This window comes from Amphiprion ocellaris, chromosome 15 (genome assembly GCF_022539595.1).
Source record: "Amphiprion ocellaris isolate individual 3 ecotype Okinawa chromosome 15, ASM2253959v1, whole genome shotgun sequence".
In the NCBI taxonomy this organism is placed as follows: Eukaryota; Metazoa; Chordata; class Actinopteri; family Pomacentridae; genus Amphiprion; species Amphiprion ocellaris.
Window position 1 is genome coordinate 21,010,854 of NC_072780.1, and position 27,417 is coordinate 21,038,270.

At 39.8% G+C, this 27,417-nt stretch overlaps 1 protein-coding gene across 2 annotated transcripts in view; it reads right to left on the bottom strand.

Annotated features, from left to right (window-relative positions):
• LOC111573403 (retinoic acid receptor beta) overlaps positions 1–27,417 on the bottom strand; it is a 234,571-nt gene that overhangs the window by 7,939 nt on the left and 199,215 nt on the right. For both annotated transcript variants that reach the window (XM_035951539.2, XM_035951541.2), the window contains 3 exons: positions 17,569–17,745; positions 9,235–9,439; positions 1,697–1,855 (listed from right to left, as the gene is read on the bottom strand). In XM_035951539.2, coding sequence (XP_035807432.2) covers positions 1,697–1,855; positions 9,235–9,439; positions 17,569–17,745 — 541 coding nt within the window. The remainder of the gene's footprint in view (positions 1–1,696; positions 1,856–9,234; positions 9,440–17,568; positions 17,746–27,417) is intronic.

The window sequence follows — 27,417 nt, forward strand, 5'->3', positions numbered from 1 at the left end:
CGATGGCAGTTCCCCGAGTCAGAGACATCTGAATAAGGCTGAAACTTTTTCAAATTGTTCAAAACTACTTTTGCTCTATGGGAGCTTCATGACCTGTACATTGGAGCTCCTCATACCCCCAACCAAACAAGGTCACCTCTGTTGAGCTTTGTCACTGTATTCTACTGGGTGGGAAGATTCGGACAAATGTTACACAAATGTTACTGAAAAGGCAACAGCAGGACAGACGTCCTCACTTTTATGTGTCCAGTATGTACTCCACTCTATTCTTCATTCTGAAAAGCTTTAAATGTCCTCATCAATATGCAAACAGAAATTCATCCATCCATCCATCCATTATCTTTACACCTCTTAATCCTCATTAAGGTCACTGGGGGCTGGAGTCTATCCCAGCTGACTTAGAGTAAAGACAGGGGACACACTGGACAGGTTACCAGTGTATGACAGGGCTACACATAGAGACAAACAATCACACTCACATTGACACCTACTGACAATTTAGAGTTACCAATTAACCTCAGCATGTTTTTGGACTGTGGGAGGAAGCCGTAGAACCCAGAGAAAACCCACACATGCCCATGCAGAACATGCAAACTCCACATGGAAAGATCCCATGCCCATTCCGGGACACGAACCAGGGACCTTCTAGCTGCAAGGCAACTGTGCTAACCCAAACAGAAATGAAAAGCTATGTTCTGATATGTTGTTGTGTCAAAACCCACCGTCTTGTGAGCACCCACCTCCTGCAACTTGTTCCAACTACAAGTTCAGTCATGGATCTTAAAATTCCTGTATATGTAAACAGGTACTTTTGTGACATGGAAAGCTGGGAGGAATTCAAATTGGACTAATCAAGGCTGAACTCAGCGACCAGTGTGGAGTCACATATGACTGCCACTAAGGTATTAAATGCAAATGTATGAATATCTACCTGACACAACACAACAAGGGGGTTGTTCATGGACATTTCTGTATCCTGTACAGATACGGATCTGTAAAAGCCAAAAGTTTGTCTACAAATCAGTTTTATGCACAGGAGTTTACCTATCTGTTTCCAATTTAATGGAGTGGTAGTGGAAAAGGACTTCATATTGAAAATGTGTTAGCATGAACAGTGAGGAGTCCATGTCAGAGGTTTTATTCACAATAGGTGCTTTTCTCCAAATGTCCTAGGAACTCAAATTTTCCAAGAGCTAATGTCCAAGAACTGTAATCCAGGTTTCTTTAGGACTGTGAACTGTGTTTCCACAGCAGGATCAAGGCCCCCAAAAAAGGAAGTCCTCTGGAGACATGATGACATCAAACTCCCTCTGACTGTTGGCATCTTCTAAGAAAATGGACAACAAGCCTTGTTGGACTAGACACTGGAGGCCACAAAAAAAAGAACAAAACCAAGTGATCGGCGCTGCAGGTTTTTAAAAATTGCAAGTCTAAAGTACTTGAACTTTCTGAAAGTGCTGGCTTAGAAATAAGGACATTGTAGAGGGTTAAGTACCTTCTGGACTCCACTTTGGAGTCTGGTTCCCTCGGTCAAAATAAACCCAACAAACATGTAACCATTAGTATTTGAGTCCATATGTGTGACAGACAGATAATTCCCCCCACCTGCTGCAGACCTGTACCTCTCCTTTATGAAATATCCTGCTATCTGTAACAGGAATTTCTCTATATTACTGTATGTTGATCTCCTTCCTACCTTTAGCACTGATGCTTCGCAGATCTGTGATCTTCATCAGGGTTTTGGGGAACATGTGTGGTTTGCTGGGTCGCCGCTTCCTCACATAGATCTTCAGAGCTTCCAGCAGTGGCTCCTGAAGCTGGTCCACCTTAGAGGGCTCCTCCAGGTCCTGACGGTCTGATGCACACACAAATGCACACACAAATCAAGTCAGACTCCAGCAGGGTTAGTCATGACAAATCCACGTCTTAGCTTTATCTGATGTAGACGAGCTGGAAGCTAATACATGTACCACAGCGTGAAGCCTGGTCTGATTAAGAAAGAAGAGTTTATCTCATTATGTCAGCTCATTCGCTGCAGAGGAGAGATCGCAGAGATAGCTACAATTAGATAACTTGAGCCGAAAACTTATTTCAATCCCTATGTTTTGATAAGTGCTGCTCAGTCCTGATAAGTGTGAAATCTCACACAGCAGGGAGGCAATAACTCAACGCATCAGAACTGATCTGCAGATTTGGTATTCAAAGCTATGCATCTCTTTAGACAAAGTGGTCAAATGGACCAGCGGCTCTGCTCTCTGAACAGACACTGGCTCAAATCCGCCATCAAATCATGTTTTGGAATTTTGGTTCCCTTTGACTCTTGCTTTTATTAGTCTTTTCTATTTGGCTTATTCGGCTTTCTGGGGCTCAGCTGGCAGAGCGGGCTGTTCACTAGTTATCAGGTTTGCGGTTCAATTCCAGGCCCCTAATGTGTCGACGTGTCCTTGAGCATGACTCTGGACTCTAAGTTGCTCCCTGTGGTAGTTGAGCGCTTTGCATAGCAGCTCTGTTGCCATTGGTGTGTAAGTGTGTGTGTGACTGAGTGAATGAGAAACATGTTGTAAATTACTTTGAAGAACCTAGCTCAGGTTTAAAAGGTACTAGATAGGTGCAGACCATTTACTAGTTACTTTATTATATATCATTTCCAGTCATAGGAAATATTTAAAACATATATCTTGATTCATTTTGCAGCAGATTACAAAATTCTGGCTGACTGTTACAAGTGGTAGCTTTTTAATTTTAAACTTGATGATAATTCAAATTATTTTGACTTGAAAAGATACCAACCATGGAAATAAAATAACGTGCAAAGAACAATTTCAAGAAGTCCTCACAATAATTTATTGGCCGTTATACAATACAGTGCACTCTGCACTGAATCAATGTTCCCTTTTTTATTACTTTTATATCACTTCAAAACATACTATATACTGTACACTACTGTTCAAAAGTTTGGGGTCACTTAGAAATGTCCTTAGTTTTGAAAGAAAAGCTTTCTTTCAATAAAGATAACATTAAATGAATCAGAAATCCAGTCTAGATATTGTTAATGTGGTAATGACTATTCTAGCTGGAAACAGCTGATTTTTAATGGAATATCTCCATAGGGGTACAGAGGAACATTTCCAGCAACCATCACTCCTGTGTTCTAATGCTACATTGTGTTAGCTAATGGTGTTGAAAGGCTAATTGATGATTAGAAAAACCTTGTGCAATTATGTTAGCACATGAATAAATGTGTAAGTTTTCATGGAAAACATAAAATTGTCTGGGTGACCCCAAACTTTTCAACGGTAGTGTATGTCTTGCTAATGTAACTATTGAGTCTCTATGAGTCTTGATAACTTCACACTCCACACTTCCGTTGTAGAGATTTGTGGAAGAGTTGCACAAAAGATCGTGTGATCAATTTGCAGCTTTCCAAAATACAGAGTTTTTACCTGAATCATTGTAAATGTTTGTTTTCAAGCCTGCAATGCAATTTTGGCTGGATGATGCTCAGAGGTAACAACTGGTTTGTAATGAATGAAGCATTACGTTAATGAACTGTATTAGTGTCAATAGGGTCAATAGAGAGCAAAAACATTTGGTATGGGATGTTAGGATTTTAAAAATAACATCTGAACAGGTCTTTCAGCCCTGATAGTCTGAATATCTGACAGATCAATAATGAAAGCTGTTATCTTGCATTTCTTTCTACTGTACTTGATTATTTATCAGTGTTTTCATTTATTTATGTAGCCTGAGCAGGACAGGTCTGATCAACTGATTTATATACAGCAGCAAACTGATTTGACAAATGAAAAATTCATGTAAACTGGAGGCTGAATTATGAACAGAGATCACAGATCACTTATACAGTATCTATAGGATATCCTGTAATAATTAGCTTTTAAAAAACTGCAGAGACTGCATATAAACTGATATATGGATCTGATAACATTTTAATAAATCATGTTCCTGTAAGTTTCTGTACAGACTGAAGACAGCTGGAAATTTTCCATCTGGACTGCTGACCTTTAGCTCCGCAACTGCTGTAAATATACACACATGGACAAAATTGTTGGTACCCCTCAGTTAATAAAAGAAAAACCCACAATGGTCACAGAAATAATTTGAATCTGACAAAAGTAATAATAAAGAAAAATTCTATGAAAATTAACCAATGAAAATCAGACATTGCTTTTGAACTGTGGTTTAACAGAATTATTTTAAAAAATAAACTCATGAAACAGGCCTAGACAAAAATGATGGTACCCTTAATATTTTGTTGCACAATCTTTTGAGGCAATCACTGCAATCAAATGATTTCTGTAACTATCAGTGAGACTTCTGCACTTCTCAGCAGGTATTCTGGTCCACTCCTCATGAACAGACTGCTCCAGTTGTCTCAGGTTTGAAGGTTCCTTCTCCAGACGGCATGTTTCAGCTCCTTCCACAGATGTTCAATAGGATTTAGATCAGGGCTCACAGAAGGACACTTCAGAATAGTCCAATGTTCTCCTCTTAGCCATTCTTGGGTGTTTTTAGCTGTGTGTTTTGGCTCATTATCCTGTTGGAAGACCCATGACCTGCGACTGAGACCAAGCTTTCTGACACTGGGCAGCACATTTCTCTCTAGAATACCTTGATAGTCATGAGATTTCATTGTAACCTGCACAGATTCAAGACACCCTGTGCCAGATGCAGCAAAGCAGCCCCAGAACATAACAGAGCCTCCTCCATGTTTCACAATAGGGACAGTGTTCTTTTCTTGATATGCTTCATTTTTGCATCTGTGAACAGAGAGCTGATGTGCCTTGCCAGAAAGTTCCAGTTTTGTCTCTTCTGTTCATAGGACATTCTCCCAGAAGCTTTGTGGCTTGTCAACATGCAGTTTGGCAAATTCCAGTCTGGCTTTTTTATGATTTGTTTTCAACAATGGTGTCCTCCTTGGTCGTCTCCCATGAAGTCCACTTTGGCTCAAACAATGACGGATGGTGAGATCTGACACTGATGTACCTTGACTTTGGAGTTCACCTTTAATGTCTTTAGAGGTTGTTCTGGGCTCTTTTGTTACCATTCGTATTATCCATCTCTTCCATTTGTCATCAATTTTCCTCCTGCAGCCACATCCAGGGAGGTTGGCTACAGTCCCATGGATCTTAAATTTCTGAATAATATGTACAACTGTAGTCACAGGAACATCAAGCTGATTGGAGATGGTCTTATAGCCTTTACCTTTAACATGCTTGTCTATAATTTTCTTTCTAATCTCCTGAGACAACTCTCTCCTTGGCTTCCTCTGGTCCATGTTTAGTGTGGTACACACCATGTCACCAAACAGCACAGTGACTACTTGTAACCTTATAAATAGGCCGACTGACTGATTACAAATTTGTAGACACCTGTGATGCTAATTAGAGGACACACCTTGATTGAACATGTCCATATGGTCACATTATTTTCAGTCTTTTCTAGGGGTACCATCATTTTTGTCCAGGCCTGTTTCATGAGTTTATTTTTTAAAATAATTCTGTTAAACCACAGTTCAGAAGCAATGTCTGATTTTCATTGGTTAATTTTCATAGAATTTTTCTTTATTATTACGTTTGTCAGATTCCAATTATTTCTGTGACCATTGTGGGTTTTTCTTTCATTAACCGAGGGGTACCAACTATTTTGTCCATGTGTGTATATGTTGTATATTTAACCCTTAGATGCACAAGTGGATCAAAAATGACCGGTGTGGTCGTTTTCTTGCAATATCTTTGTAATGAAACATTTTTTATCATTTCATTCTTCAGTTATTCATCAAAAAAAGATGTTTTTGATGTCATTCCTTTTACATTTTTAAGTTACCTTTTATATTTTTAAAGAAATTATAATATTTGTATGACTACCCCAAGCTCTTTATCAATGATAATATCATATAAGAGGTGATGCACAAATTTATAGGGATGGAGAGCAGCAACAGCTGGAGGAAAAGAGAGGAAAAATGTCAACAAAATGGAGGTTGACATTCTTCTATTGCTGTTCTGTGTAATATTCTTCTTGTTCAATTATCAAAATGTTCAAAATCCATCATAAAGAAAACCTATTTCAAACATGAAATCATTCTTGCGTGGACAAAAAAATATTACAAACAATAATACAAATTATTATTTTCAACCAAAATGACAAAAATGGCAAAAAAAACATTGATTTTTATACGAGTCATTTTTGACCCACTTATGGAAGAGTGTAGGGTCCAGTCACTTGTGCATGTAAGGCTTAAAGGATTTCTTAATCAGTGCAGTGTTAATCATCAATAACTGATTCATTTGTACGATAAATTGAACAATCTGGACATTTATCTTCTGCTGATACTACCAGGGGTGAAAAAAACTTGACTTCAAACTCTTCATTAGTTATATGGATCTGGACAGACATGGATGTGAGCTGCGACTAGACTGGTTGTTGGAGGGACACAACCATGAGGCGGTGATTCTAGTTATAGTAATATCATGAGTTCTGAGATTCCAGGAAAGGCTTTGGTAAGTACCCTTCTATTGCAATCAATAAAACTAATGGCTTTAATAAAGACCCAAATTATCTGTAAATTGCAGTATTACTTTAAAGTTTATTAAAGTTACTGTTCCACACTAGGATCATCAACAGTTACAGAAATACTGAAACTTAAGACACTATATTTATATTATATATTATATTAAGTTCCCAGCAAACCGCCCTCAGTGCAATGAATGATAAAGTTCAGCTAAAGGTAATATATCAAATCAAATATATCAGGTACAGTTATACTCTATATATACGTGGGAGAGTGGCAGAATATTCTCATTTTTTTCTGGCTGCACCTACAACACAACTCAACAGGGAAGCAGAATAGAATATTTTCTTTACTAAAATTCTTTGGAAAATATCCACTTCATTTGTCTCACATTTTAAGGCAGGCTTGACAGAACTATGCACTTTTCTTTTAAAATCAATGTGGTAGTTCAACCAAAACTTACTGAATTTACTGAGTTGTTTAATGTTGTGTTGCTGTATGTTTGAAGGTTTAAACAGTTGCATAAAACAAGACAGTTTCTAATGACTATAATAAATAATCAGTAGATTAAATAAGTGTTTGTATAAAGTAGACCACAGTTATCCATGGGATTATTATTTACAACTATGTTTCAGATATTGAACACAGATGTTGAATAAGCATTTTCAAGATAGTATGTCACACTGAACACACACTACACCTGCAAGCCATAAGGTGGCAGTGTGTGCAATGAAATCAGAATATGTTGGAGCTGCAGGCAAGGTGTGTGATTACAGATGCAATCAGAGGTGTCTTGTACTTTTCATGGATTATGCAAGAGCCTGTAATATGTGCCAAGGCTCTGTGGGTTGAGTATATAAATATATACTGTTGAATGAAAAGCCAGCAGTGATGAAGTCTGAGCACCGATGAAAATGACGGGTAGAAGGGAGAGATGAGAGCGATAATGAGAAGTGAAGCTGTACAACTTTTTGGGTGAACGTACAGTAAAACTCTGTGCATGTGTGTGTGTGTGTGTGTGTGTGTGTGTGTGTGTGTGTGTGTATGTAGGGGGAGAGGACAGAAATTTGTGTGTTATTTTTTTGTGTAGCCAGACATGAGGGAGTTAGTCATGCCTCAGGTATCCTGGTGGAAAACAAGCAGCGCAGGCTCATTTCCTCTGGGAGGGCAGTTCAAACATTCCACTCTGCTACGTGACGCTGCTGTGACATACCTGTACATCATCCCTCTCTGCCCTCTCCTTCCCATGTTTGGCAGGCAGAATAATGCTGCCTCACTGACAGCAACCTGTGGTTGACCTGGTTTCAGACTCCCGCAGAGGCTGGCTTACTTTCATCCCAAACTGGGCTGCAGCTCCACTCAATATTTAACTGGAGGAATCAATATGGGCTGACGGTGTTGAATGGAGAGCAGTCAAGCATAGTTTGGTGTGGACTGGATCAGTTTATTTATTCCAGTTGATGTACTCAGCTCTATTTATGTCTTCAAATCAGGATTTATGCTAAATATATGATGTAATCAGGCTGCAAACAGCCTTTAATTTGATGTTTCTATCTTGGACTGATACAGATGGTTCCTGAGCTGAAGCTGTCCAGACTTAATACTTTGCACTTGCAGTTCCTTAACCTGAATTTGAGGCACTCCAGGTGGTCACAACATTAATCTGAAGGGCCCTGAGGAAAACAAAAGACTCATTTTTTCTTGAAATTTCACCTAATATGATTTTAAATTTGTTTTTATGAATCAGTGACAGCAGTACTGATCCGCCTAATGTCTCCTTTTAGAAAGCACTTACACTACCATTCAAAAGTTTGGGGTCATCCAGGCAATTTCATGTTTTCCATGAAAACTCACACTTTTATTCATGTGCTAACATAATTGCACAAGGGTTTTCTAACCATCAATTAGCCTTTCAACACCATTAGCTAACACAATGTAGCATTAGAACACAGGAGTGATGGTTGCTGGAAATGTTCCTCTGTACCCCTATGGAGATATTCCATTAAAAATCAGCTGTTTCCAGCTAGAATAGTCATTTACCACATTAACAATGTCTAGACTGGATTTCTGATTCATTTAATGCTACCTTCACTGAAAAAAAAAATTTTCTTTCAAAAATAAGAACATCTCTAAGTGACCCAAACTTTTGAACGGTAGTGTATATTAGATTACATTTAGGTTTGCTTTAAGTTTGATAGTTGTTCCACGCTGTCGTTGTCAACACTGAGAGAAATACTACAACCCAACGCTGCAAACTTCCATCAAAGTGAAATATTCTGCATGTTTACAGCAACATATATCCTAAAAATGCACAAACAAAATCCAAAGCCCTTGGAAAAAGATGGAGCGAATTTTACAGCTCAAGATACTATCAAGTTAGACTGAAGGTAGTATATAATTGTGGTTTTTGTGACTGTCCCCCTACTGCAGCTTAATGAAGAAGCACTACAGGAAGATACTCCTGATACTTCTACTACTACTAAAACTATTACTACTAATAATACCTTCATGCTGTGGTTGAACAGCTCACAGCCTGTATACAACATGCCATTCGGAGTTTCAAGTATTGCTTATGAAGCAGTGCTTGAAGCTGATATTTGTGTCCTTTCTCAGTAAGTTACAGTCTTATCTTGTCCTTCCTTCTTTGCTGTCCCCCCTCACCCTCCCCTCACTAGATGCCCAGCACTCTGCCCCCGTTTGCCCACCTCCCGAGATGAGACAGATGGCGCTGAGGAGGCCTGTCTCCGTGTCGTCCATCTCGATGGGCAGCAGCTGGTTGGCAAAAGTGAACACCAAGTCGGTGAGCGGGCCGAAGCCAGCGTTGTGCATCTGCGTCCGGTTGAGAGTCAGCCCGTCTGAAAAAGTCATGGTGTCCTGGTCGGGGGTGTACCTCGTACAGATGCGCAGGATCTGACAGAGAGAGAACGAAGGTATAGAGACTATCAGTCAGCAGGGATTTGGTGCACAGAAAGCTGCAGGTGAAACACAGCTGGGGGTTGTTTTATGAAAGATTGGCTTTAAACATTTTTAGGCTGACCAGTTTTTTTTGCAAAAGTTGACACGGATTGAATGCTTACCTCAGACTTTTACTCTTGTCAGGATAAAAATGGTCTTCAGAAAGCATTAAATCACATTATGGATACTAAAATACCAGGCTGTGTCCTCAATCACTCCTTATTCACTATACAGAGCACTACAATTACTGTCTGCCATTTTATTTCAGTGTCTGAATTCTGAGTGTGAACTTTTATCGACTGTATAGCGGTTTTAAAATTCTGCAATGGAATGAAGCAAGTGGAGTCCATCCCATGTGCACTGCTGTCTGTTAACAGATGTTTAGTATGTGTCCTAAATCACACTTTTGTGCTCACTTTCAAGTGTCTAACATGTAAGGTGTAACTAATGGTTGTGCAAGAAGGTGATTTTGGACAAAACTCCAGTGTAACTTCAACATAAGAAGAATAACTCACTCATTATGTGACAGGATACAGGATATTTTCATCTGATATGATGGTCACTGTGTTACATTAGAAAATCGTAGTATCAGAAATTCTCGCTGTCACTTAGCCGAGTGCGTAGCATTCATTTAAAAAATAGACAGCCACCATTACGCATTTTGCCCAATTGCCGCCTGGGGTATGTTTTTAAACCGGTTCTAACTGAGAGCTCAAGGATGCGATGCACACATACATGGCTGCAACCTGTCAATCACAAGGTAGACCCGCCCTAAAATATACCCCGCTTTATTGTCTGTTTCACTCTAAATGGGACCAAGATTTACAAAATGAACATCATGTTTCATTAAAGGAGACGTGAGCTAATGACTAAGACCATAAACTCAATGGGTAAATGTTTGCCAAGGTAATAAATCAAGGAAAAGTTAGACTTCTTTTTGCAACCACAGGAGTCGCCCCCTGCTGGCCCCCTGATCTACTGAACAAAATGGCATCTGCAGCAGTGATCCTGGCCTCCTGTGTGTTTTTTGTTGGGCTGATGTTGTAGAGTGCTACAGCAAGTTGGTGATCATCTTTATGAATCTTTCATGTCTTGGTGTCAGATTTTTTTTTGCTTATTTCAACAAAAATGTCATGCTCGAAGCTAAACTTCACTGATGTCAGTCTAAGAAGTTCACAAGTCATGATTTATAAAAGAATTTTTTTAAAAAGTAAGATAGGGCATACTTTATGAAGTGTTTATGAGTCTAAACTGATGACTTTTTTAGTGTTCAGTAAATCAGTTACAAATGCTTTATGGATCGGTAATAAGCCATTTATGAGAACAACTTTTTGGTGTTTGAGTGATTAGACCGTACGACAGCTCTGCACCACAATCCATTTGTTAACAATGTAGAAATCATTTATTCATAAATTAATACTCTTTTTGCTGATCTTAGAGATAACTTTTCACATCAAACAGTCTACAGTTGTGCTGAAGTTGTTGGGGTGGCCTGTCCTCAAAAAAACTAACATAGTTATTAATTCTCCTCACGGTAGAATAATTTCTAATACCTTGCAGACTCACAGGCTGTGGGGGTCCTTTTGACAGTCTGTAGATATTGTGTTGATGACACCAAACATGTAAATATTGCAGAAAACTGCAGCCCCTAGATGTCAGATGTCAAGTTTACCACCTGCAGAGATTCTGATCTTTGGGATCTAATATGGGACCCCTGGTTGTAATTTGGGAGATTTGAAGGTGTGATAAATGTAGGGCAGTTTGAATATCACTTTTATTAATGTACTGTGTAATAAGATCAAATGTTTGCTTGTTCTAATATGTCCAAAAAGTTAACAATTATTGAACCTAGATTTCTCCAGTGGGGAGTCCAGAATCCACTAATGATAAAGCTTTTTGTGTTGTCACTCGATCCAGTACCTGCCTGTCAGGTTCAATGTGTGTTTTGTAATGGATGCGAAATGCAGTATTTTTTTCAGCAAGACAAATCTACCTATGGGTATAAATAAAGTAAGCTTGAACCTTGAAGTGACCAGAGACACAAGTCTATATGAATGTTAATGTTACGCTGCAGTATGCTGAACTGATCATATCCTTTGATACAGCTTTGAAGTGAGAAGACAAACAGACGTAAAATGGACGTGGAATAACTGGAATCCAGGTTCAACAACCTACCACCTCTAACACAATGCCTCATTTTTATTTTCATACCATTACATACCAGACATATCAGTGGAATCCATCATAAACACAAGAGTAACAAGTAGATTATATGTCAGAACTCTGAAGCAGGTCTATCAAGCTTCCCATAAACAGCAGCACAACCAAAACAATGACCTTCCACACACTCAAAGAGAACAACCTTTGGGTCTCCCTGCTGCACTGCACGTGTGTGTTTGTGTGTGTGTGTGTGTGCACCTAATGAAGCAACTGATGGTGGATGTGAAGCCTACAGTTGCCTTTGAAGCTATTTGAGTGGGCTGGCTCTGACAGTGAGTGGCAGGCGTGTCTGCAACATGAAACAGAATAAAACATGGCTACTGGCGGTGACTCGCACCGGCTGGCCAGGCCTGCGCTTAGACACACGCACACACACACACACACACACACATACACACACAGTGTTTGATCTTTTCTCTGACGCTCCCTCACCCAGCCCTTGTGCACAATATCTACGCCCTTCACCATAAAAATGTGCTGGTGAGCCGATGTTGATGGCTGAGCGAGAGCCAGAAAGTCATCACAGTCGGCCTTCAACTTCTCACCTCCGTGTCTCTGGGAGTTCACTCCACTGCTTTGTCACGTCTGACAAGTATGACTTGGTCAATACAAACTCCCAAACAGCAGTGCCACTGAAACTGAACCCTTTAAAAACATATACACGCGGAATAATAAATACTATACATGCAGCCAACCACTCCTCATTTTCATCAGCATTCATTTATCCACGCTGCGTCTGGATCTGATTTAGCTACTTTGCATTTCCACTTCACATTATTATGCACCTTCATGCATTAATCATCAATTTTACATTCCCTCTTCAAAATATAGATCATCCTGTATGTCAGGCCTTGTGTTATATTTCATGTCTTTTAACATTTCTTTATGACATGTTTTTGATTTTTAATTAATGAGTTGGTCAATGGTTAACAAACCATTTATGTGTGTACACAGGCTAGTTTATGTAGATGTGTATGTAATGAAGGGTGCAGCATATTTGTGTTCGATTAGATGGTCACTGTGCCACATTAGACGACTATAGAGTCGTGATTCTTGTCATGACTTGGCCAAGTCCAATGACAGACTGTACGTTGGCCCCTGACCAATCAGAGGTTGCTGTCTTAACCCCTTGATGCCTGAATTTATTTAGAATTAAATTTAAAAAAAAAAAAAATTGTGTGTTGCTTTTGCAGCTGATGCTAAAAAAGGGGAGATTGTTAATTTATCTATTACACATAGAACAGATATATAATAACAGATATATAATAATTAGGTCTCACTCTGACCGGTCCTACAAGAAACCAGTGCTTGCAAAAGGTTCCGAGGTACGTATTGAATATGCACAAACCGGCATTGGGGGAATGAATATGCTATCTCAGCTGCAGTCTGAATGAAAGTAGTATGTGGCGAATTTGCAACAATAGGCGTCAAGGGGTTAATGTTTGATGTGACCGATTTCCAGAAACAAATGAAAAGCAATAATGTGTAAAAAAATAAATAAATAAATAAAATTATTAGAAACCAAAAAGGAGTGTGGAAAGTGAATGTAGTCTGTGCTTTTCAGTCATTTATGGAGGAGCATTATCTGCTTCTTTTAGTAAGTGTCTTGGAACACATTAGGAAGATGCCAAAGAAAACCAATGAAATGCATAAAACATCTTTATAAATGATTTAGGGAAAAAAGTGTCAATAAAAACTATGATGAAAAATACATATCAAATAAATCTGTAAACTATAATTAAACAAGAAAAGCACTCAGAGAATGCAGTACTCTGCCGAGGCTGCTCAGTCGTTGTATCATTTCCGATGGCTGAAATCTTGAAAAAAATTTGAGGCAGAAATCACTGCACTTATAGAATGTGGTCATTTAATATAGATGTACTCACAGACAAAATGACCTTGCACCGCTGAGCACAGGCGTGTGTTATGCATGTGTATGGTATGCACGGATGCCGAATCGCATGACCTAAATCTGCAGCGGGCAGCGGGAATTGATGGGACTCGGAAACACCTCCACAATTTAATCAATTGTTCCTTGTATCATTTCCGACAGATAAATCCAGATAAGTCCATAGCGCTGGATTTGTAGTAGGATCGCAATCATGTCATCGTCAGCAGGCAGCTGACGTAGTGTTCACTTGTTGTCATAGTTACAGTGATGCCATGCCGCTATCTCACAATGATACAGAAATCTTTAACAAATCCATGGTTCTAGACTATAAGCCACATCACTGCCAAAATCTAATCAGGTCGCCCTTGTGTCATTTCTGACCTTCCCTGAAAATTTCATCCAAATCCGTTAAGTCCGTTTTTGAGTAATATTGCGAACAAACAGACAAACCAACGTCGTCACATAATTCCACCTCTGCCTCCATGGCGGAGTATTAAAATGTATTATTCCAAGACAAGAACCATGATGAATAAACAAATAAAAGCTCAAAGATAATGTTAAAGACAAATAGAAAACTAATGATATAGGGAGGTGTTACAAACATACGACTTGATAGGATTCAAATTTATATTAGAATAACTAAAAACACACCTTAACAGACTCCTCTTTTGAGATTGATGTTGATGGGGAATTTTTGTCATTGTAATACTGTAAGAGACCACCAGGAAAGATTTGTTGCAAGAATGAGTTACAGAGCTGCATTCAGCTGTATTAATATGTCTCTGGTTCTCACATTGGGACCAGGAAAGAGGTTGGACCTCGATGTTTCCACCTTTCAATTACTACTAAGTACGCTCCAGTTTCATATCACAGCAGTGCCCATTTCTGTTTGCTGTCGCTGTTGTGATGATGTCTTGTGGCTCCATATACAGGCTGTTATAGCAGCATAGGACAACATACACTATCAAAAGTTTGGAATCACCCAGGCAATTTCATGTTTTCCATGAAAACTCTCTTTTTTTTCATGTGCTAACATAATTGTAATGTATAATGTACCATTAGAACACAGGAGTGATGGTTGCTGGAAATGTTCCTCTGTACCCCTATGTAGACAATCCATTAAAAAGCAGCTATTTCCAGCTGAAATAGTCATTTAGCACATTAACAATGTCTAGAGTGTATTTCTGATTCATTTAATGTTATCTTCATTGAAAAAACTCCCCTTCTTTCAAAAATGAGGACATTTCTAAGTGATCCCAAATTTTTGAAGAGTAGTGTATATGATAACATAAAACATGTCTGTGTCTCCTACAGCTCATTGCCACATTTAGAGACATTCTCTGTTGAAATCCTCGATAATCTAAAAGCAATGAAGTGATTCTAGTACTGAGAGTTAAACTCTGAATTTCAGTTCAGGTCACAAAATAAAACACAACAATCCTGCCATCACTTTCTTCCCACTTTCTCTTCCTTCCTCTCCCTCTGAGCAATGAATGCTAATCAAATCACTGCCTCCCCAACACCCTGTGCCTCCTCCCTCTCTGAAACACCACAACAGCCAAGCATGCATGATAGAGACAGAAAAGGAACAGAGACAGCCATTTGCCTTTTTCCATCTCATTACTGCGGCTACATTAGTACAGTACATCGCTCCACTTAACAACCCCTAAATAACAAACAAACACTGAGCCGCCGGCAGCCTGCAGACATTTCCGCATCTGTACTCCATAAAGAACACACTGCATCATTAACAAATGGAGAGCGACTGACTGCCCAATGTTTAAAAAAAAGTCCTAAAAAAGATTAGAGACTGAGAAATGTCTCTCTGTGTGTAATCTAATCTCCACAGCTACTCCACATGATGAATTGAATTGAATGGAATGATCAATTAATCGGATCTTACCGAATCCTATTGGCCGGCTGAGTAGGTCATCCAATAAGGTATGAGGGCTGTTCTAATGGGAGCTGGACTGGAGGTTAAACCCACCAATCCCCCAGAGGTCTGAGGCTAATGACTCACCACACAGTTTAAAGGAATGAATGGATTCTTACATGCTGAGGAACAACAGGGAAATTAGAAAATAAATACTTAAATATACTCAAGTAGACATCTCACTGTCTGGTAAAGAGGTGTGTTTATGTAACTGTGTTATGTCACTGCTGTGAATAGTTTGGGGAGGTTTTTAGCTTATTGCTGAATATTTTAGGAGAGCTTAGACTCTGGTGAAAATGCATCTAGACTTTGCATTCTGGAGTGATTGTATTAAAGGGAAGCTGGTTCACAGTATGATGACTAATGTATGCAAGGAAGGTAAAGTGACAGAAATTCATACTGCGCACACTGCAAACTTGTGAAAATGTCAACACGTTTTTTTTAGTGAGTTTTATTGTTTTACTGATTCAAAATGGGGGCTGCACAGTGGCTCAGTGGTTAGCACTTTCACCTTGCAGCTAGAAGATCCCTGGTTCGTGTCCTACCTTCCCGGGATCTTTCTGCATGGAGTTTATATGTTCTCACTGTGCATCCATGGGTTTTCTCCAAGTACTGCAACTTCCTTCCACAGTCCAAAAACATGCTGAGGTTAACTAGAGATTCTAAATTGTCCATAAGTGTGACTGTGATTGTGATTGTTTGTCTCTATATGTAGCCCTGTGATTGACTGGTGACCTGTCCAGAGTGTCCCCTGCCTTCACTCTACGTCAGCTGGGATAGACTCCAGCACTCTAGATAATGCATGGATGGATGATTCAAAATGATTGGAAATTTACAAAGATGTGCCTTCTAAAGGTGATCAGATAGAAGCAGTACAGACTACCCAAGTCCTAATGGTGAATACCTAACCAGTAACAGTATTCTGTTGTCAAACATGATTAAAATCTTGTTTCTCTAATGATTTCATCTAATACTTGTGTCCCTTATTTGATGACAAATACCTTTTTTTTGTATTTTAAATGAAAGGAATGTTAGAGATATAACAAACCTTTACAGTGTCTATGTTTTTGCGTGTTTTAAAACTTTTTTTGCTACATGTGCAGTAGGGAGGCTATCCCCTTCCATCACCACTGGCCTGGCTGCTCAGTGTGCTCTCTTACCCGTCAATGCCCCCCCCCAAGGGTGGGCTCATTATACTAGCAGTGGTGGTAACTAGCAGGCTCTGTGGCAAGTTAGCTGACAAGCACACTCTCGCCTCTCATGCAGGGAGACAGCAATAGTCAGCAACATGCAGTTCCTGGCATTCCAGACCACAACAGCAGCTCTGCTCATCTGCATCGATGATGTCAGGACACTACGAGCACCTCACTGACAGGCCACTGGCTGCTCCATGGTCGTTGTGTCTCTGCCTCCTGCCCAGTGTGGAGCCAGTAGGGGTGGAAGTGCAGTGCAGGAGTCATGCAGGGTTTCCGTTGTGAATAAAGGGTGCTGACCCAAACCTTACAGCTGCCTGCAGAGTTTTATTCCTGCAGTCACACAGGTGAGCTCAGATGTTGGCTTAAGCAGAGGGGGAGAGACTGGTACACAGCAGTACCTGTATTCTGCTGACAAATTAAATGATTATTAAATCATATATAATGTGTTAACCCTCATATCATGAATAATGTGGGGGTGAACAGGACGACTGGAGATCATACACTTGATGTGGCCCAACGAATCTGGCACCAGATTGGCTGGCCGGTTGCCGGCCTATTGTCAAATGGGGAGAATGCTCAGCGCTCACTTTAGTTCTCTGTGAAACCAGCCCCCGTGCTCTGAGGGTGGACGCCTTCAATCATCATCAGTGTAGGAGCTGCATATCTGAACCCTGTATACTCAAACTCCTGGTAAAAAACTTTCCGATTGGCCGTTATGTCCCCAGCTTGTTAGAAACGTTTGTGCTAAAGTCGCTTCACCATGTGGCCACTTTTGCAACAGAAGAACTAGTCACCACTCCCACCCCACATGTTTGCACTTTAAACCACAAGAACCAACACCAACCAGAATGTCCAGGCAGGCAGCTTTCAGGAGCGTGATCTGGTCCGCGATGGTCAGCCCCGTGAAGCCAGGCACTCTTTTGGCAAACTCCACGATCTTGATAATGCACTTAGTGGCCAGCTCACTGAACTTGTCCCACAGGCCCAGGTCCAGCCTCACACGGTGGTCTGCACTCGAGTTCTGCAACACACATGTGCATACAAACACACAGACAAACAGAGAACAAGGCATCAGGCGAAGCAGCAGCTACTTTTGTCATTGCACAGACTGGTGCTAATGATCTCCTCAGCGCACCGTCTTCACTCTGCTCTATATGTGTCACACTTACATACAGTAAATAGGCTCCATAAGACCCAAGCTCTCAAGAACACTGGCAGGATTGTTGTTGTGAATACGCTGAGCTGAGCCGAGCCGGGTGGCCAGGCCCTGCGATAATGAGCGTAACAGTGTCAGTGGGATGCTTTGGCAATGATGGGATGCAGAAACAGAGCGGTGACAGGTAGCGCTGAGTGGTTTGAAGCCAGAGGTGCCATTAATACAGATATATGGTCCAGAACCTACACAAACGCGAGGGGAGCGGGGATGGGTGGAAGCCACAGAGCAATAAAGACAGTGTTCAGAAAGAGGAAAAAGTGGAAGGAAAAGTGCTGTAAGGTACCAGAGAGAGGAAAGAAAGAGAGGAAATGACAGATGAAAGGGAGGGAAGTTAACTATGTGAGAGCAGTGAGATAATGTGGGAAGAGGGAGGCAAGAGAAGTGCTTGGAGATTCTCTCATGGGAGGTTATGGATAAGGCAAGGTGAGACTGATGCATGAGTTTGTTGATTTACGGGCTGATACTGGCTTTGACTAAAGATCATTAGACAGCAAATGGCATGCACCTCTAATATGTTTCTTTCTGGTTTTAATTTTGTTTGCCAAAAGGAATCAGTCAGAACTTTGAACACCCTTAGTTATAAGGGATAATTCTAGTTCATTGTCATTTTTGCCTTCTTTTTTGCACTTATACATTTGTGCTTTCCATCAGTAGGAGTAACAATCGGCTATCATTTTATCAATAAAGCTAACAGTGTACTCGTAAACGTAACCAGTGAAAGGGGAACATGTCAGCACTGTTGCAACAAAGTCAAGTAGAGCAAAAAAGCATTTTAAACAGATTATCTAAACCACATTCTTTGTAGATAAAACTGAGTGTGTTTGAAATGTTGGGTAATAACTGTTTACAATGCACAACTCATAGTATAAGGGGTGTAGACAGTCGATCCATTAAAATGGGTGAGATGGGGGATTACAACAGGTGTTTGGTGGTTCTGCTACCAAACTTGCACCAAACGGTCTAAAAATATTTTAGATTCTGTGTTGGATTTGGATGGTTTTGTTGTGTAAAGCTTGGCTTTGTGTGCATCTGCATGTTGGGAATAATACAGGACCTTTAAAGGAATCCGGTTCACATCTCTGTTTATGAGTCTAACATACACAAATGGTTGTGTGTGGTTGCATGGAACAAAGAGGAAGTCGCTGCTGTCCAAAAAGCGCATCAATATGTGCTTGAAGTTTGCCAAAGAGCACCTTAATACACAACAGTGCAGGGAAAATGTTTTTGGACTAATAATCAACCCAGGTGGATGGCTTTAAAACAATACAGCGCTGCATACGGTGTAAGAAGGCCCCTGAGCACTAACAACTTCATCACAGACGTGAAGCACGTTGGAGGCAGCACCATGATGTGGCATCCAAAAGATCTTTCTGAGCTGTAATAATTCTGTGGGGAATAATGGTCCAAGATTCCTCCTGAACATTGTGCAAGTTTGACCTGCAGCTACATGAAACACATGTCTGGTTGGAGGTTTGATCAGTTATTAAACCAAGAGTTTACTTACTCTGTCCACCAGCACTCAGAACATGTAATAGATGGGTTCAATAAAGCCGTGAAACATAATAATTGTGTACGTATCCCACTGTGTTTGTCTACAGTTGTGACTTACATGAAGCTCACATCACTTCTTCAAAGAATAAAAACAAAGGAATAATTACAGAAGTCTTCATGATTGGCATGGTTTTTAACTCATTGGATACAGTAGTAATCATTTTAATCTCAACCATTTCAATATGGTCGTAACAATGAAACTCAAGTTGTCACAAAGTAGGATTTTTCTCAAATTACATGCTGTTTTACCTTCATACCTTGCAGCACTGTAGACATTCTATCCTTAGAAGAGACAAATACTATATCAGAATTACAAAAATATCAGCATATCAGTATTCCTCTTGACTTGTTAGAAACTTTGTCAAAAGAAGCTGCCAGTGTCAAACTTTTCTTTGTCTGTCTTCTGTTATGTGCCTACAGAATCCCCAGTCTAGCAGAGTTATCTTCCTTTTCTTGAGCCTCTTATTAGCTGTCAGAAAAAAATTCAGTAACTGTGTCAACTAATGAAGTTTTCAATGATCAATTTCTATATGTAGCCCTGTGATATACTGGTGACCTGCCAAGGGTGTCTCCTGCCATCACCCTACGTCAGCTGGGATAGACTCCAGCACTCCCATGACCCTAACAAGGATTGAGCGGTATATAGATAATGGATGGATGGATGGAAGGAATTTGTTGCCAATTAATCAAAAACACTCAATCATTTAGTCTTAAGTTTCAAGAAAATAAAGGTGTGGTAATAAAAAGGTTGATTATCTGTTCTAAATGAGCAAATCCTTCACACTTTAAGCCTGCAGGAGGTTTGAACGTCTACGATACAGCAGTCTGACCATGATGGAACACCAAAACTCTCCAGTAATTACTCAGACTAATGAAATTCTTCCAATTCTAGACTCTAACGGATGTATCAGCTTCACTACATTTTCAACAACATGCTTCTGAATGAACACTGAACAGCAATTCTGAGTTTGCCATAACAGGAAACAGCCAGGAGAAGAGAGAGAGAGGGAGAGAGAGAGGAGAAGGCCATCAGAGCAGAAGATAGCATGATCCAGGCAGACAGAGAAGAAATGAGCAGCAGTTGGGGAATTGTTCGGGTGTAAGTGGGGGAAAGTGGTGTTGTGCCGGCTGATGGTGGGGACGGAGCATCTGATGATCATTTGTTTGTTTTCTGATGGTTTACAGTGAAATAGCCCATCTGTCCTGCATGAATGAGTCTCCACATGTAGCAAGGACGCAGCAGCCACACTGATAGACACAAACACGCTGAGCAGCTCTTTACAAAGGATGTGTTCTGGTTGGACACCAGAAAAAACAGGCCTTTGAACCCTGTGAAATGTAGTTATCCCACTGCCTGACTTCATAGTAACCATGGCTCTCAAAATTACAAGAGAGATAATATTTCTACCTGTAGTCTTTTTTCCATTTTTTTAACAGCATATTTGGTCTTAGCTATTTAGTTCTTATTCCTGCTGCCTTGGATATTTTACTACAAATCTTCTAAAAAATACTACTTAATACTTTTTTAAAAAATTCTTTCATTATTCATTTGGCACAAATTGAAAAAAAAAACATTAAAAATTAAAAACATTTTACCAACAGCTGGTACGATAATGGAAAAAAAAAGGGGGGGGCTTCTCGTGCATCACATATTTACATTTTACAACCTCTCCAAAGTAAAGACTTTTCTTTTCTACTAATAGAGTATATATCTTCCAATCCAGTATGTTTTACTTTGCTCTCAACCTCTCTAATGTGTTTCCATACTTGAACAGTTTTACTTTTTTTTTTTTTTTTTTTTTAACAGGACCTGGTGCAAACAATTTATTTTTTCACACATGATCTATTTATGAAAAATTGAAAATCTGATGATTCTTCCTGCTTTTACAGTGTCTGGCTCTGATCAATTGTATAATTTTATCCATTTTGTGTAGGTAAAATTTCTAAAGACATGCACATTCCAAAGGAACACAGGACATGCAAGAAAGCCACGATGAACACCGTAAGCTTTAGGCAAGATTTTTATAGGGACTCCAAATATTTTCTGATGCTATAAAACAGTTTGTTAAGAAATGCAAACACAGCGATAACAATTTGTTTACACAAATTATACTCACAGATGTGAATGTACATGTAATTTAAATGATCTAATGTCAGTTACAAGTTCTAGAAAAAATTGACAAGTGGACCTTGAGTCCAGGTTATTTTGTCCAGATGATATCAGTCAGTATCTGTTTTACACTATATTTTACACCACAAGGAGAATGTTTGGCAGTGCAGAAAAGAACTGTCAGTGCTCTCTAGTGGACAAATTTTGTAGTGGCAATGTTTCGAAGTATCTTGAAAATATACTACCAGTCAAAAGTTTTAGAACGCCTCAATTTTTCCAGTTTTCTGCTGAAATTCAAGTAGTTCAAGTCCAGTGAATAGCTTGAAATGATACAAAGGGAAATGGTGAACTGCCAGAGGTTAAAAAAGGTAAGGTTATCCAAAACTGAAAAATAATGTACATTTCACAATTATACACAAAGGGCTTGTTCGGGGAATGAGAGATGGGTGAACAACTTAAAGCTGTTTGCAGCAATGGAGGTTGATCAAGCCTTGAAAGTTGGTGCTACCAAATCCTACAGATGTTCCAACTTTTCTTGATTACTTACAACCCCCTCTGTCTGTATAAATGTAGTGTTGAAACACACTGTGGCACCACACCCTCCAGAGCATTATTTGAACAGTATAGTACTGCAGAAAGTAGTGTGCTGCTATAAAATGGTGAGGAAAAGGGATTTAACAATAGAAGAGAGACAGATCATCATAACACTTAAAAATGTAGGTCTTTCCTACAGAGAAATTGCGAAGAAAGTGAAGACGTCAGTGAGTCCAGTTTTCTTCACCATCAAAATCACTCAGAAACTGGGAAAAACTCTGACAGGAAGAGGTCTTGAAGACCCAAAGCCACAACAGAATCTGAAGACAAGTTTCTGAGAGTCAACAGCTTGGTGATAGGCAGCTCACAGGACAACATCTCTAAGCACAGCTTAATAGTGGTCGTAGTAAGAAGTCTCAGTTTCAGCTGTGAAGGGAAGACTTGGATTTGTAGGTTTAACAGGTCGAGTTGAAGCAAGTAAGCCATTGCTAAGATGTGAGAATGAGAAAAAGAGGCTTGCCTGGGCCATGAAACACAACCAATGGACTACTGAACACAGGAAGAAGGTATTATGGACTGATGAATCAAAATCTGAAATCTTTGGTTCATCACACAGGATTTTTGTATGTCGTCTAGTAGGCAAAAGGATGGTTCCTCAATGTGTGACATCAACTGTCAAACATGGAGGAGGAAGTGTGATGGTCTGGGGCTGTTTTGCTGGATCCAGGGTTGATGACTTGTACAGAATGAGAGGAACCCTGAACCAAAACAGCTACCACAGCATTCTGCAGCACCATGCAGTATCCTCTGGTATGTTAACAGTTGGTCATGGGTTCATCCTACAGCAAGATAATTAACCCAACCCATAAGTCCAAGCTATGCCAGAACTACCTTAGGAAAAAAGAACAAGATAGTAAGCTTGAAAACATGGAGCAGCAGCACAGTCTCCAGACTTAAACCCCATGCGGCTGGCTTGGGATGAACTGGACAGAAGAGTGAAAGCAAAGCAACCTACAAGTGCCACACATTTATGAGAACTTCTGCAATAGAGCTGGGAAGAACTTTCTGATGAATATTTAATTTCCATTGTGGAAAGAATGCCACGAGTGTGCTCAGCTGTTATATCTGCCAAAGATCTTTAGAATACATTTTGGTTTCTAAATTGATTTTTTTCAACTTTAGTTGTTTATTTGTTATATGCTGTTATTTCAGAGTACAATGAGAAATTAATATGCACAATTTCCAGTAAAAAACTGCAAACTGGAAAATTTGAAGTATTCTAAAACTTTTGACCTTTATATCTGCTGTTTCTTTAGCACAATCACTGTTGGTTATCAGCCAACATAACTTATAAACAGACTGTGACTGATGTATACAAATATTACACTGTATAAGCAATGACCATGTATCAGTCTGGCACTGAAACTACTTTGTATTCATTTATTTATTTTTTATCATAGGTAACATGTTTTTCTACTTCTCCACTGTTTGATTCCCCATTGCATAACAGCTTTAGCATATTAACAGCTTTCGCATATGAACACACAATATACAACGGTATAAAAAGTGCTCTTGACAGCATCAAATGTTTGGTGGCATGACCCCGGCCAGCACAAACCGTGTGATGTGTGGAGTGTACACAGTATGATTCACAGGCCTCAGGAGACGTGGAAACAAAGCCGTCATGCTGCTGTAATTGACTGTTGCATAGCCTTTTTTTTATTTTCTGATCATGAATGCAACGGCAAAGAGACGCTGACAAAGAGCGCTTTGTGTCTTCAAGCAAACTCCTTGGACACTTAGCTTGTTTATTCAGCATGAACAACTGTAATGAAGTCAGCGCATAGTATCTCCATCCAAATTAGATTTGCAGACCACCTGGAGCGACTGATCAGAATGTTTGTGTATTTTAGTCGGTATTAATGACAAGACCTGTACACAGCTGCAGCTTGAGATTTACGACGGTCCTGACATTTAATGTGGTTATATCTGACACTTTTATTTTTATTTGGAAAATGAAAATAAACCCTACCATCAGTCTCTGCAGTGTTAAAAGCACTCAATTAACTTAACTGACAGAGGAAGCAATGAACACGTAAAAAATAGGGCATTATATAACTATGCATATTAAAACACAGATATAGGGAATATTTAAGTACAACTAAGAAAATCAGTCTCTTAAATTCTGATTTTCAAGTCTAAACTTTTATCAGTCCGTGTCTACTCAGCTTTCACAAGAATATTCTTTCTTAAGTCTAGTAAAAGGAGTGTTATGTAATCATGTGATCAAACCATTCATGCCAAATATGACATCATTGTCTTTTTGTGTTTTGTTCATGTCAGGGATCTTCTGTAAGATTCAGACCAACAACTCAATACTGAAACCCAGACTGAGGATTATTCACTCCTTGTACATAATTAGAAGTACAAACACTGTGTGTTCGATGGGACTTTTAGTGGCCAATGGAGAGAAGTGACAACGATCCCACTGGCTGCCATTACAATTTGTACACCTCTGAGTTTCACTTCTGGATCTCAAAATGTAATAATTAAAATTTTGTGTTCCAGCAGTGGTCGGTTTTTCCACCTGTCGTCACCCTCCTACACATGAGCAGTAAACTAAACTGCTTTGCTCTCCTTTACAGTGTACAGCAGAAGTAATTACACCCAAAATGACCCAAATGTCAAATCATTCCAAATGGTATCACCTCTCAATAACTGCTTTATTTCTAAGTTGAACAGCAGAGTATTTCCACTTAGAAAAATCCAAAACAAATAGGCTACTTTAAAATAGACTATATTGAAAGTACAAGCCCCAAATTACAAACCCATTGCAACAAAAGTGAATACAGCTGTGATCGCTGAAACTAAATTAAACACAACAGAGCAAACCTGTAATTTTCAGTTAGGCTAAATGTATTGACATGGTTCTAAAATGAGCTGTGAACACCAGAACCTTTTCAGTTACGAACCTGTCAGCTGTGTCTATCTGCACGTCCATGGCTCTAAGTGGAAAAGAATTGCCAGAGGATCTAAAAAGTCATTTCAAGGCTTCACAAAGATTAAAAAGGATACAAGAAGATCAGTTACCAACTAAAAATCAGTGGAAATTAAGTTGCAGCTGTAATCAGAAGATATGGAACAAGCTATAGTACTACTAATCAGAGCTGCAGTGGTCGTCGTAAAATTATGCCATAGACAGGGTGCTACTAGCTTTGAAAAACAGACTGGAAAGTGCTTAACACGTTGCACAGGACTTGCCTCTATGGATGGTGTCCCTAGAAAAAAAACTGTTGCTGCAAGGCTAAAGTTTTCTAAAGAACACAAAAAGAATCCTGATGAATATTCAGAGCATATTCTTTGGTCAGATGAGACAAAGATACATTTTTTTGCCTCAGGTGGGATCAAACATATTTGACATGAACCTCATCAGTACCACCACAGTGAATGCATAGTCCTGACAGTGAAGCACAGAATTGGGAATGTGATATCATGGGGCTGCGTAAGTGCAACATTTTTAGATGAAATTATGAATTTTCTGAATATACCAAAAATACTGGCTGAAAAGATGGCTCCCAGTCTGAAAAAAGCTAGGCAGAGAAGAAATATTTCAGCATAATAACAATCCAAAGCACAGTGTCAGAATCACACGAGTTTCTGAAGAAAGAAAAAAGTGAAAGGTATGACCTGGCTGCATGTGTTGTCTGGATTAAATCCAATAGAACGCTTTTGGGGCATCTGAAAAAAAAAAGAATGCTAGAGCAACACAACCCCTCTATCACAGGACTACACACAAAAACAGACAATTACAATCACACTCACATTCACACCTACGGACAATTTAGAGTTACCAGTTAACTGCAACATGTTTTTGGACTGTGGGAGGAAGCCGGAGAACCCAGAGAAAACCCACACATACACAGGGAGAACATGAAAACTCCATGCAGAAAGAAAAAATAAAAGATGTGAATCTCAGTAATAAGCGTCCTGACTTTTGCTGCATTGAGTTCTTAATTGTTGACTTGTGTTTTCACTGCTGTAAATCTAAACTGCTAGTTTTTAAGGCTACATAAGAGAAAGTACTCTACTGTTCAACTTAGAAGCATTCCAATTACTGTCAGGTTATCCAATGTGGAATCATTTGACATGTAGGTGATACTGCACACACTTCTGTTGTATACTGTGCAGGGTAACACTGTCTTCTGCAAATGAAAAGTACAACAAATAGCAATCACAAGTTAAAAATAAGGTAAGTTAAAAACCCAGTATACTTTCTTTACATCGTTGACCAGTCATGATGTGAAGAGGTTGTGAATGTCAGATTTTTGGTTTCGGAAAGTTACAAATACGATATCAGAGAGGTATGGGAGGAGAGGGTGTCTGAGGTTATACCGCCATCCAACAAGCAGCTGGCTTAAGTGTATTTCCCAAAATGTCAAAGTCTTTACCTTAACAGTTCTTGTAAACCCAGCAGAGCAACATGACCAATATGACAACATACTGGTTTTGAGCTCAGGTGGATCATATGTAGTACAGTGAGGCGGGTTTTACACCCCTGAAGCTACTGAGGAAAAAGGAACAGGTGAGAAAACTGACAACCTAATAAGACATCCTTTTCTGAAAATCCAATATGTACTCAATATGTTGGCAAACTTCACCATCAGTCTAAGCCCAGCCCCGGGAGCTCTTTCAGCGTGAGAGGACTTGAACCAGCAACACACTGAAGTGAGTGCAGAGACAGCTGGAGCAGCCCTTACCCTCACAGCACATCCATCCCCCTGAGGTTGTTACTGTGAGGCAGTTAACACCACAGCTGCTGGACACCGTCACAAGCAAACAATCTATTCTGTGGTCACCCGAGAGCGAGGGAGATAAAGGGAGACAGAGAACAGCAGAGAGAGAGAGAGAGAGAGAGATCATTAAATATGATCTGGGGTTAAGTGAGAGGCACATTAGGGCCGTGCTTAAATCACAGACAACGAGCTGCAGTCGACACAACAGCACTACGGACGCACATTCCACTGATTGACGTCCGATTTGATGGGGAAGGAGGAGGTGTAGGTGCAGCCCTCTAGCGTGCACGTGTGTGTGTGTGTGTGTGTGTGTGTGTGTGTGTGTGTGTGTGTGTGTGAGAGAGAGAGAGAGAGGGAGACTGTGTTTGCTCAATGCACATATGTTGGGGAGGGTGGCAGTGGCTGATATTAAAGCAACTTATCTTGTTCTTCCCTCTGGGTGGAGAGGCAAAGGGAAAGGAGGGAGAAAGGGAGAGTCGAGGAGGGAAG